This window comes from Chrysemys picta, chromosome 8 (genome assembly GCF_011386835.1).
Source record: "Chrysemys picta bellii isolate R12L10 chromosome 8, ASM1138683v2, whole genome shotgun sequence".
Classification (NCBI taxonomy): Eukaryota; Metazoa; Chordata; order Testudines; family Emydidae; genus Chrysemys; species Chrysemys picta.
The window spans coordinates 74035281-74048333 of NC_088798.1; the positions used below are offsets into that span (position 1 = coordinate 74035281).

The 13053-nt window shown below is 46.4% G+C and overlaps 1 protein-coding gene across 2 annotated transcripts in view; it reads left to right on the plus strand.

The window, feature by feature from the left end:
• Positions 1–892: 892 nt before the first annotated feature.
• PFDN1 (prefoldin subunit 1) overlaps positions 893–13053 on the plus strand; it is a 55953-nt gene continuing 43792 nt past the window's right edge. The window contains exons 1-2 of one of the 2 annotated variants that reach the window (XM_005280826.4): positions 893–1051; positions 1961–2127. In XM_005280826.4, coding sequence (XP_005280883.2) covers positions 908–1051; positions 1961–2127 — 311 coding nt within the window. In that variant the 5' untranslated portion in view covers positions 893–907. The remainder of the gene's footprint in view (positions 1052–1960; positions 2128–13053) is intronic. The other variant, XM_065555852.1, reaches the window with a different exon arrangement.

A 13053-nucleotide genomic window follows, 5' to 3' on the forward strand; every position in this document is an offset into this window, starting at 1 on the left:
TGGAAAGATTGAGAGCCACCGCTTTACATGTTCAAAGCACTGCACCAGCATTAAGTAACTACTGTGAAGTAGTATCACAAACTGTTCAAATTAAATCCTACCGCTCAGGTTGCATCTGATCACTATGTATGCTCTGGTACTGTATGCTCCCTCACTCATGGCTCAGATTATGGGCAAATAAAACTGCATAATAATCTCCAGTGAGAATTAGCATACAACTGTCTCTAGTGAACTGATCTGAATTCCTTGTCAATAAGGCTCTCTCAAGAGCAGCTTCTCTTTGTTTCACCCCCCTTGTCATTCCTTGTGAAGTTTTCCAGTTTATTTAAGCCAGATCCTATCCACTGATGTCAGTGGCAACGCTCCTGTTGACTTTCGCAGAAGTAATCCCTTGGACGCTCAGCTCCTCGGGCAAGGACCTTATCTTCATATTAGCTGGTTAAATGCCAAACACACCTGTTGTGTAATAATGTTTATTAATAACTACATGTACAGTCACATTATATTTTTCTGGTCCCTGGTTGGTTGACCTACAACTACAGGATACATGAACACACACATAGTGTGATGAAATATTCTTTATGTTTTATTTGGTCTCTTGATAGTTGGTAATTTGCAATTTCAGCCATTCATCTCAGTGAGCAAAGCTTGGGTCTACCACAAATACAATTCTGCAATGGCCTGGCTAGCATATATGGGCACCAGTATGGGATAGAGTTAGAAGAACTGCTCAGCTGTGTGTCAGAGGCCTCGTACCGCAGAGAGCTACAGGTGATTCTCCTTTAGCTCAGATGGCTGCAGGTGGTGGGTCTGGGTGGTATCCCTGCTGCACTGCAATTCTGGTTGTCGGTACTCCAAGAGGAACGTGGGCTTGCTGGTAACCCTCCAGGACTGCCTTGGAGTCCCCATGGGTTGCTGCCCAGTGTGTGATGGGAAGCGCAGAGGCCCACCTCTCACTGCGCACGCGCACTGGAATAGGGCCCGCTGCCTTGAATGCGCACGCGCAGAGGTCGGCAAAATGGCGGCGCCCGTGGACCTAGAGCTGAAGAAGGTACCGGCCGGGTCCCATTTGTAGCGTTGCGTGCGGAGCCTCCTTTCCTATAGCCTGGGTGGCTGCAGGAGGGAGGGCCGCAACAGGGCCCTGCTCCCCGGGTTCAGAGGCCGCGCGGGGCTCGGCTGTGCCGCAGCCCTGCTGGGTGTCCCGGGGCTGGCAGGAGCTGGGGCCCGGGGAGCGGGGTCTGCGGGTGAGACCTGCAGCGCAGCGGAGAGCACGGAGCCGGGGGAGGTGTGGGAGCGTGGGCACTTGAGAGACTTCCTCCCCCCACCCCCCGACAGACACACACACACACACACCCTGAGACAGACACTCGACCTCACTCTCTGCAAAGCTCCCTCTGTCCGGCCGCATGGCTGATCCCCTCCCCAGCAGAGAGTAGAGCGCTGCCCCTCCCTCCCACAGGTGCTGGGCAGGGCGAGCTTCTCCAGCCCTGACCTGGAGGGAACCAGAGCTGTCAGGGAAGGGAATGGGCACTGGGAGGTGGCCAGGGGAAAGCTTGGAGAGCAGATAGAAGTGAGTCAGGCCAGGCATTTCCAGTGAAGAGGAGCAGTGCAGTGCCCCAGAAGGGAGGCAAATCACTAAGAATGAGTCTTGCTAGACAACTTAAAAACATATATGTGTGACATGCAGGAGGGCAGATCCTTGAGCTGACAGTCTGTGTCCAGAAGCGTGTCTGTGTTTGGAATCCCTGGTGCCATTATAGCTGAAAGAGGCAGTTCACTTAAACCCCTGTACATGAGTTAGCTGTTGCTGAGTTTTCTGAGTCCAAAATGAAAACAGTTGCCCCATGTCCAGAAGTGCTATTTGACACTCCTGGACCAGTAAAACTTAATTTCCTGTGCAAAAGTTATGACGTTCAAGGTCAAAATTTCATAACTGTAACTTGCCTACTTTTTTCATTAGGCTTTTACTGAACTGCAGGCCAAGGTTATCGACACACAGCAAAAGGTGAAGCTGGCAGATATACAGATTGAACAACTAAACAGGACGAAAAAGCATGCACACCTCACTGATACGGAGATTATGACTCTGGTGGATGAGACACGCATGTATGAAGGTGTAGGGAGAATGTGAGTAACTTTTTTACTGATAGAAGAGATTATGGCCACATTCTTCCAAACTGCCAATAAAACTTGCTGTAATTGCTTGTAAATTATACTACTTTTAGAAACATTTCTTTCTGTAGTCAATGATGAAGTATCAGGTTTGTAAATATTAGCTGCCTTTTGCATACCTCTGATCTGCGATTCCTCTACTCTCTTCCTTCAAAACATATCTTCTTTTAGGGCCATAAACTTTAATTTCCCCCTCATAATAATTCTGTGTGAATGTGTGAGTGTAGTCTCCAACGGTGGCAGTTAGAGCTGTGTTGGCCCTGTACAGGGGAAATTCTCCCGTGGCCATCTGCAGGGCTTTTGTATCTCCTATAAGCTGCTGGAGCAGCACACAGGGTCTCCAGCAGAGGACAGATGCTCTCTCATTGTCACTTATTTGTATGAAAAGCATTCTGGATTTTTCGTATCATACTGTGTTTAGGTGTTTTATAATCCTATTTTTAATTATCATTTCAATGGCTCTTCAGTAAGAGGGACTTACTGCGCTGTAATTCCCAGGATCAACCTTCTAGGTACAATGTTTGCTACCCACCAGTCTTCTGGCAAAATAATTTATTTCAATGAGTGCTTACATATTTTTGTTTGGCTTTGCTCATGCGGATTACAATCACATTTGGGGTTTCATGGAAGTTTATAGACTCCACCATCAGAGCTTGTATGCCTCATGAATGTTGATGACAAAATGTAGATTTGTGAGAAGTTATAATAAACCTGTCCAACTTTAACAGCCTGATGAAATATGTATTTGACTCTAAAAATTGTATGTCTCCTAATTTAATGCACTAATTCAGGGGCTATGGTTGTCCAACGGAACTGAAATGGTGATCTGTTCATTAGCATGTTAATTAAGTTCTGTGAAAGATGTTCCCTAGAATCTTTAGAGAACCAAATGAAGTGAAATGGATGCCAGAAAGTTGTTTGTCCAGGTGCACTGTGGCATATGTTAATTTAAAACAATAATAGGAAAGGAGGAAAATGTAACCTTGTGCGTTAGACTGTCTTCAAAAGAAACATAGCTTAAACCAGCGGTTCTCAAACTTTAGCAACCTGAGGACCCCCATTTTGATTTAAAATTTTGCTGCGGATCCCCAAGCCCTGCGCTCTGACTCCACCCCCGCCCCTCCTCTTCCCGGCCTCTTTCTGCCCCTACCCCGAATCCCACTCCCTCCCAGCGCCTCCTGCATGCCGCGGAACAGTTGTTCCCTGGCGTGCAGGAGGCACTGGGAGTCAGGGGAAGGAGTTGAGTTGATCAGCAGGGCCCGCGGACCCCAGGCTGAGAAACGCTGGCTTAAACCAAACCTAATATGTATTTTGATGGCATGCTAATGATACCTTCCTATTGTAATTACGATACCCTCTTGTAAAAGGCTACATGAACTAGTCTTTAAGCTAATAGTGCATTCTTACTGGATAAGTGTTTTGCTTAATACTCTGAAAGGAAAAGACAGACAAAGGTTTGGGAGTACTAAGGTTTTTCTTTCATGTAGTGTATCAGGTAGTACCGACAAATTGTCTGGGCCCACTTGAAGGGATGTTCTATATCTCGTTTCCAGGGGTCCAGTATACTGTACATACTGTCTCTTATTTGTTTTCTGTAAACTGCCAATAATTATTTTATTCATGCAGCTGAATTTAATTTTGAGGTGTTACATGAGGGTATTATTGACTGGCACCTTCAAAGGAAATTGATTTCAGTCTCCTGCAGTGAGGCAGAGAAGTGAATGATACAGCCTGTCGGCAGCTCAAAGCCATAGAGTTTAAGGCCAGAACAGACTAGCAGATCATCTAGTCTGACCTCCTGCATATCACAGGCCAGCAACACATCCAACACCCAAAAACTAAACCCAACAATCAAAATTAGACCAAAATATTACAGCCACAGAAGACTAATAGGCCACAGGCAGAGAATAGGCTGAATCAAGATGCAGCAATGTCAGAGTGCCCTACAATGCCAAGGAATTAAGTGAGATATACCCAGATAATCTTGGCACGTGACCTGCACTCCCTGCTGCACGGGAAGGCAACCCCCACCCCCAAGTTCACTGCCAAGTTCCTGACATCACATATGATGATCAGTTAGACTCAGCATTTAAGCAAGAGAAGGGTTTCTTCTTCAGGGCAGTGGGACAAGTAGGCACAGCAGAGACAAACTCAGAGTAAAAAGCACCTTCAAAAGGTTCCTTTAAGCCATTTTTTACTTAGGAGCACAAGGTGGCTTTTTCCATTTTGAAAAAACTCCTAAAGTAATTCTAAAACAAAGATAAGATGGAGAATGTATTGCCCTTTAAAACAATACCTGAAGTGTTTGTCTAAAGGGAAAAAAACAAAAATGTAAATAGCAGTTAAGGTCCCAGCATCCAGCTCAATTCCTCTGCCTCCTTTTTCTGCTCATCTTCCACCTATAGTCTAGAGACCACTTTCTCTCTGTGCACCCTCGATTACTCTGTGGGCAGCAGGCACCAGAGTAACCATCTTTCTGTGAGCTTTACTTCTGCTTCTCTATCTCTGACCAAGAGAGGGCTGTTTGGCTCCTGCTGGACTACCTGTTTGTACCATAGAATATGCATGTGCCATCTTATTTATATTATTACCATCTGTATTATGGTAGTGTCTAGAAACCCCAACCAAGATCAGTGCCACTGTATAAACATAGACTAAGAGACAGTTCCTTCCCTGAAGAGTTTACAATCTAAATGGCTTCCACCTACCCTTAATTCCCTGAGTTCAGTTTCATGTATCCTCAGGGAATTTAGTTGAACCAGTATCAGCTGTTCTGCTATGTTGCTGATGGCGAACTACCTGCTATCTCTGAAATTTGCTTTTCATGCTGACAAAGTTTGGATCCCTTTCCAGTATGGGGATTACACCCCAGCAACACAAAGATCTTCCGTTAGTCCACATTGGTCACTTCTTGATGTGTGATGGAGACTTTGTGTTCCCAGTTTGGGCTGGAAAGGTTGGCATGGGTTATAACCTCATAACTAAAGAGCCTGCTGTTGGAATTGAGGATAGACTTGTGGTAGCTGGTGGTCTCCAGGGCTTGTGTAGAGGTGAGTGAAGATAAGGAGAACAGCTAAGGTTGGCATTGGGACCTGAATTGTGATTTATCAGAATTTTGATCCTGCAGCATTTTGTAAATTATATGTCTGTTGTTGTTTTAAAGGGCAATATAATATGAACTGTGGTGTTTGCCTGGGAATATCCTATACTAGAGTTTTATTGTAGAGGAACTAGCAACTTTGTTCTGTACTGCCTCCCTACTGTGAAGGGAGAAAGTGGTCCTGAGGATGATTCTTTCCTTCTCACCTAGTTTTATGTGAAGTGTATCATCAGCTTGAAATCTAACCAGATTTAAAAAAAAAGGGGGGGGGGGGGGAGTTAAATAGTTGCAGGTATTGCACCTGGCCCTGAGTCCCACTTAAAGTTTTTACGGTTTCACAGTTGCATCTTCTATATCTTCACAATATCTTTTCCTTTGCTGTTATGTGTGACAATCCCATGCAGATAAGGGGGTGACAGGGGAAATAGCAACACAGACTCTCCAGAGACAAGCACTGTCAAATGCACAAAGAAAAGTCAATGAAAAGAGAAATTTTACTTCTGATCTCTCATAGCACACTAAGGCCTTGGCTACACTTACCCGCTAGTTCGGCGGCTGGCAATCGAACTTCTGGGTTTGACTTATCGCGTCTAGTCTGGACGCGATAAGTCGAACCCGGAAGTGCTCGCCGTCGACTGCGGTATTCCAGCTCGGCGAGAGGAGTACCGCGGAGTCGACGGGGGAGCCTGCCTGCCGAGTGTGGACCAAGGTAAGTTCGAACTAAGGTACTTCGAACTTCAGCTACGTTATTCACGTAGCTGAAGTTGCGTACCTTAGTTCGAATTAGGGGGGTAGTGTAGACCTGGCCTTAGATGTTACTTGTAACAATAATAGGCAAACATTTTTCAGGGTGACAATATTTTTTTTAGGGATGATGAGTCCCTTTAAATCAGAAGTATGGTAGTTGGTTTTTGCTCTAGTGCAGGGACGGGCAAACTTTTTGGCCTGAGGGCTGCATCGGGTTTTGGAAATTGTATGGAGGGCCGGTTAGGGGAGATTGTGCCTCCCCAAACAGCCAGGCGTGGCCCAGCCCCCACCCTCTATGCCCCCCTGCTTCTCGCCCCGACTGTCCCCCCCCACCCGGGACTCCTGCCCCATCCAACCACCCCCGTTCCCTGACCCCTGACTGCCCCCCATCACCCCATCCAACCCTTCCTCTTATTCCTGACTGCCCCCCGGGACCCTTGCCCCATCCAACCTGCTCCTCCCCCCCGTTCCCTGACCGCCCCTGGAACCCCTGACTGCCCCCCATCACCTTCCTCTCATTCCTGACTGCCCCCCCGGGACCCCTGCCTCATCCAACCACCCTTTCTCCCTGTCCCCTGACCGCCCCCTGTCGCTCCATCCAACTCCCCCTCCTTCCTGACTACCCACCTGTTCCCCACCCTCTGACCGCCCCAACCCCTATCCACATCCCTGCCCCTGATCACCACCCCGAACTCCCCTGCCCTCTATCCACCCCCCCACCCGCTCCCTGCCCCCTTACCGCGCTGCCTGGAGAACCGGTGGCTGGCGGGGCTAGAGCTGCACTTCCCAGAGCACCAGGACAGGTGCCCGGCTGGAGCCAGCCATGCCATCGCGCAGCACAGAGCACCAGGTCAGACTGGACTCTGCAGCTGCGCTGCCCCAGGAGCTCACAGCCTGCTGCCCAGAGCGTTGCGCCGGCGGCTGGGCGAGCTGAAGTGGTTTGCAAAGTGGTGATCTGGTTGCCTTTTTCAATAGCTCTAGGCTAGATAACATTATCACCAAACACCCAGGCAGTTCTAATGCTCAGACTCCTTTGGGTGGATTCCTTTATTTTCCTCATTACTTTTGCCAGGAGGGAGCTATTTACAAAAAAAAAAAATCTGTTCTGAAATAGTAAAATCTGAGACTGCTATAGTGGGATTTAGCCTCCCCTTCCCCCACAACAAAAAAAAATAAAATAAAATCTTGTGTTACACATATTAGGACTGAATCTCTGTTCTTGTGAGTTGGGATCAAGACCTGAGGTTTTAGTCTTCTTGGCACCTGCTTCTACAGTAAATAGTTGTATTTGTTCCATTTGTTTAATTGTGTGGTTATTGGATATAAGAGGGAGCGGCAGGAAGCCACTCAGTCAAAGGATGTTGTTCACTGTGATCTGTGTTGCTAACCAGATGAGCTTAGCACAGCTACTGTGTTCCGTACTAGTTGGAGCTTTGGTCTGCTTCATTTCTAGATGTGAATTGCAGTAATCAAGCCTGGAGGTTGTGAGTGTGTGGATCATGCTGTTGCTGGGTCTGTGTCTGATAGAAAAGGGCACAATCTTCTGGCTAGTTGCATTAGGAAGTATATGTGGTTTGGCATCCAATAGGATCGAGGGATCCAAACAGGCTCCAGGCTGTACACTAACTTAACTGTCTCAGAGTGAGGACAAAAACACACCCGCAGCCTTCTGCCCTGCACCTCCCCCCAACACCCAGCCTTCTGCCCTGCACCTCCCCCCAACACCCAGCCCTCTGCCCTGACCTCCCCCCAACACCCAGCCTTCTGCCCTGCACCTCCACCCCCCCCAGCCCTCTGCCCTGCACCCCCCAACACCCAGCCTTCTGCCCTGCACCCCCCAGCCCTCTGCCCTGACCTCGAGTTGCCCCCAAGACCAAGCCTTCTGCCCTGCAGCCCCCCCAGCCCTCTGCCCTGACCTCGAGTTGCCCCCAAGACCAAGCCTTCTGCCCTGCACCTCCACACCCCCCCAGCCCTCTGCCCTGCACCCCCCCAACACCCAGCCTTCTGCCCTGCACCCCCCAGCCCTCTGCCCTGACCTCGAGTTGCCCCCAAGACCAAGCCTTCTGCCCTGCACCCCCCCAGCCCTCTGCCCTGACCTCGAGTCGCCCCCAGCACCCAGCCTTCTGCCCTGCACCTCCACACACATCCCAGCCCTCTGCCCTGAACCCCCCCACACCCAGACTTCTGCCCTGCGCCTCCACACACCCCCAGCCCTGACCTCGAGTCCCCCCCCAACACCCAGCCTTCTGCCCTGTACCCCCACACACCCCCAGCCCTCTGCCCTTACCCCTGAACCCCCCCACACATCTAGCCTTCTGCCCTGCACCCCCACACCTGCCAGCCTTCTGCCCTTACCCCTGAACCCCCCCACACACCCAACCTTCTGCCCTGAACCCACCCCCAAGTCTGGGGTCCCAGCTGCTGGCCCCTTGCCAGCCGGCGTCCCAGCCACAGGCCCTGCTCAGCCCGCTGCAGGCCTTAGTGAACAGAACCCCAGGCTGGAAGTGGGCTGAGCAGGCTGGCGGTGTAAGATCAGCATTTTAATTTAATTTTAAATGAAGCTTCTTAAACATTTTGAAAACCTTGTTTACTTTACATACAACAATAATTTAGTTATATAATATAGACTTAGAGAGAGACACCTTCTAAAAAACGTTAACGTATTACTGGCACACGAAATCTTAAATTAAAGTGAATAAATGAAGACTCGGCACACCACTTCTGAAAGGTTGCCTACCCCGGGTTAGAATATTACATGTCTTAAGGTGGGTGGTAGGTTACTTTAATAATAATTTTTTATCAAAGAGGTGTGGACAATCTCTAAGTCAAGGTCCTGGGTGTCCTTTAGTCTCATCCACGGGAAAGGGTGGAGGTTCAGAGTCGGTTTTGGACTTCAATGTCATCAGTGCACCCGTGACTAATTGTGTGAATGACCAAATTATTGGAAGTAGGCTGATGTTTCTGTTCCTATGCTTAGCTTTAATAAATTAAAAACCCTGCTCACTCCCAGAACAGTATTTTGACTTTTTGTCTAGAAAAATCTTCCAATGTTTGCCCAGTGTATGTGTGTAACTTAGAGATTTAAAAAACATATTACTCTAGACGGCACCACCGTGGAAGATCTTGGTTATACCTGTGTGAAATGCATGCTACCCCAGAAGGCAATCGATTTAATCTTTCACTTCTTCACGAGCACTACATGAATGAGTATTATGGTCTTTACTCTCCTCTGCTCTGAACTTGAGCACATTGTCTTTCTGAGGTTCCTTCTCTGCATCATCATAATGTGAAAGCCAGTTTGTCATTCCCAAACCTGGGTTTCTTCATTGCAATTTATGTGTAGCGTGCAACTCCACCTCTCTTCAGCATAGGGAGCTTAGTAGTGCTAGATTTACTTCTACTATAGCTATTTTTGATTTAATACAAGGAAAGTCAGTGCCACATAGTAGGAGGTGATGAATTGCTGTATACTGTAAGTTTCCGTTGCTCAGAAGATATCCCAGCCTCGTGGCATCTTGCCAACTACATTTTAGTTCTGTTACTTCATGTTCTTTTGAAAGGCTTGTTATGTAGCCTGATACAACTAACACCAACTTCTAGTTTTGCTACTTAAGCTATTTGTGAACTGACATCATCATATTGCTTTGAGAACTAGGATGAAAGTTTAAACTGCAGAATTCTCTGTCTGAATATTTGAGACCTTTCCCTTTACATACTTCTAACATTCAGATAATTAATAGATCCAGTCAGAGTTGTAAGGGAAAACATTTATTTACACCAGACATGTTATAGGGTTCACTGCAGTTCTTGTTGTCGTGGGATGCCAAAACTGATTTTTTTTTATTATGTATTGATATTTAGTTATTTAGGTTGTCTCCAATTTTACTCCTCTGACGCTTTTTTTAGAAGTTGTATGCCCAAGGAACAGTCTGATTATAAAAATGAAACAAATTTAATAACCTCGTACAACTTCATTTTCAAGATTGTGCCCAAGAAATGTTCTGTCTGCATGGCAACTAATAATAATCTGATTTTGATCATGATTTTTGAAGTGTGGGTTGTTTGTTTTTTAATCACACAAATGAAAACTGATGTTAGAATTGAGCGGTGCAAAAGACCAAGGTAATCTAATCCATTTCACTGGAGGTTTGACCATGTTGCTACTTTCAGTGCTGTTCTTGGTGAGAGTCAAAAGTCATAAATTAGCAGGATCCCTATTTTCAGCAACTGCGAAGACAAGTCTCGGTCTCCTCACTATCATATGTTGCTCTCTCATACAGAAATACTCTTGCATGCAGCAACAATCGTATATTTTTTGCCAACACAGACAGTAGCAAGATCTGGCTCTTCTTGTTGACCTGTATATTCACATTTCACAAAGAGCTGAGGGACATGCAGGGCTCAATTTACCATTCGCCTACTACGTATAGGTCAATGTAGTAAATGTGAGTGTAGTACCTATCATCAAGCAGTACTCTGGTGAGACGTTCCGCACTGAATGCCACATGCTGGGAAGGGGGCAAGTGTTGGGATGTTTACAAGAGTAAACCAGGACAAGCACCTTAGGCCTGGTCTACACTGGGGGTGGGAGGTGGGGGAGGGGAATCAACCTAAGATACGCAACTTCAGCTATGAGAATAGTGTAGCTGAAGTCGATGTATCTTAGTTCGACTTACCTCACGTCCTCATGGCGCAGGGTTGATTGCCGCGGCTCTCCCGTCGACTTTGCTTCTGCCGCTCACCGTGCTGGAGTTCAGCAGTCGACGGGAGACTGATTGGGGATTGATTTATCGCGTCTACACTACATGCGATAAATTGATCCCCGATTGATCAATCGCTACCCGCCAATCCGGCGGGTAGTGTAGACGTACCCTTAGTATCAGCCTCTGATCGGAAGGACCTGCTGCTTTTGAAATTCTCCCATCTCACTGCTGGAAGAGTGCAGTATCATCCCCTCCCCGCCGAGACTCCTGGCTGCTGTCATGGAGGTTTTTATGTCTACTACTCTTCTGTACTCCCACAGCTTCTTGGAACTACTTCGGTGCCTACTGCTTCTATTGCTGGTAGCTTTCCCAAGCTGCAGGGCGTAATGGACATTATTTTTGTCAATAACACTGCTGCCCACAGATTTCTGAACTGATTTGAATCTTATTAATTTCACTCTTCTGCTTGGATAAGCTATGAGCAGCAGTAGGGGCATTGGAAGATAATTGTAGTTAGGAGGGTAGCCCTGTGTCGGATCACTCTGCAACCACAACTTTTTAAAACCATTTATATATGGCTATACAGGTGTGAAATACATGCTGCCCCAGAGGCAATTGATTTAATCTTTCACTTCTTCACCAGCACTACATGAATGAGTATTGTGGTCTTTACTCTTCCCTGCTCTGAACATGAGCACATTGTCTCTCTGAGGTGCCTACTCTGCATCATCATAATGTGAAAATCAATTTGTCATTCCCAAACCTCACTTTTCTTCGTTGCAATTTATGTGTAGTGTGCAACTCCACCCCTCTTCAGCGTAGAGAGTTTAGTAGTGCTAGATTTACTTCTGATATAGCTATTTTTATGTCACACAAGGAAAGTCTGTGCCACATAGTAGGAGGTGATGAATTGCTGTATACTCTAAGTTTCTGCTGCTTAGAAAATATCCCAGCCTCATGACATCTTGCCAAGTAATGCCAAAGTGTGTGTGTATTGTGTGTGGCGCACGCATATATATAAAATAGCTTAATTTCAGCAAAAAAATGATGCTGAAGGTACTTCTGCTTGCTATTGGTAAGTAGGTTTTTCATACTCTGGATGTAGGAGGTACCAGGATTTTATGAACACTACACAAAAAAACCCTTGCATTCAAAGAATGTGAAGGTTGTAAAGTCAGGCACTAACAAGCTGGGAAATGTCAGAATTAAGTTTGCCTGTGTAACCTTAATTTGGGCCCCCTTGTGCATAGGTGGCATGATACAGTCTTTAATAACATGATTGTGTGTTATTTTTTCCATAACACCCTGGTGCAATCCATGCAAAGGGCAAACCTGCTCTGGGGATGTATCAGGGTTGTGTGGTAAGGCAGACTGTAGTGTATAAGACCTCTGCTTCATTTGTTGCAGAAGTTGGAAGGTGTATTGTGTTTGAGTCAGGGGACTGCAGGAACAGAAAGGAGGGTCTCATGGTTAAGACAGTTGAATGCCCTCCTGAGGAAGTAGAGTCCATTCCTTCCTCTGCCACAGAGTTCCTGTACAATGATAGACAAGTCGCTTAAACCAAACTTTTCACAGGTGGTCACTAACTCTGTGTTCCTCAATTTCTGGGTGCCCAACTTAAGATCCTGGGGTTTGATTTGTAGAAGTGCTGAGTGCTCACAACTGCATAGTGGGGGCTGTGGCTTGAAATGTGTGCTATATAATACTAAGCACCTAAAAATCAGATTGGGCACCCAAAATCAGTTGATACTTTTTACCAGCTTCCTCTTTGTAAAATGGGGATAATACCACCCCTTCATCTCAAAGGGATTTTGTGATGATAAATTCATGTTTCTGGAGCAGTTGGATATCATAGTGATGAGTGCCACAGAAATGCATGAGGAAATTCATAATTCTGTCTTCAGAGCAGGGTCTGAACAGTGCACTGTAAATAAAGCTTAGGGCCACACATTAAACAATGAGGAGAAAACAAACTGATGAATAACTGTTCATTTAGTGAGCACCATGCATCCTGTGCCCTGAACAAGGCCTGGGTCCTGTTGAAAAAAGTGTGTGATCCTGTAATTAAAGATTGTATCGTAAAGCATTCACACAGAGGGGCCAAATAAAGTTTGCAAAGGCAACTTTAATTCTGGCCTGTCCTAACTTTTGAGTGCTTAACTTTGCAGTTTTAACATAGATTTGTATGTGTGTAATTTACTAGGATTTTAAAAAAGCAAACTGAAAAAAGAACAGTTCTGTTGTGTTGGCAGCATATTAACACCCCTTCAGCTGCCCAGAAACATTTATATTTACTGTACAGCCCTCTGCCCCTTGAACTAATAGTGTAAC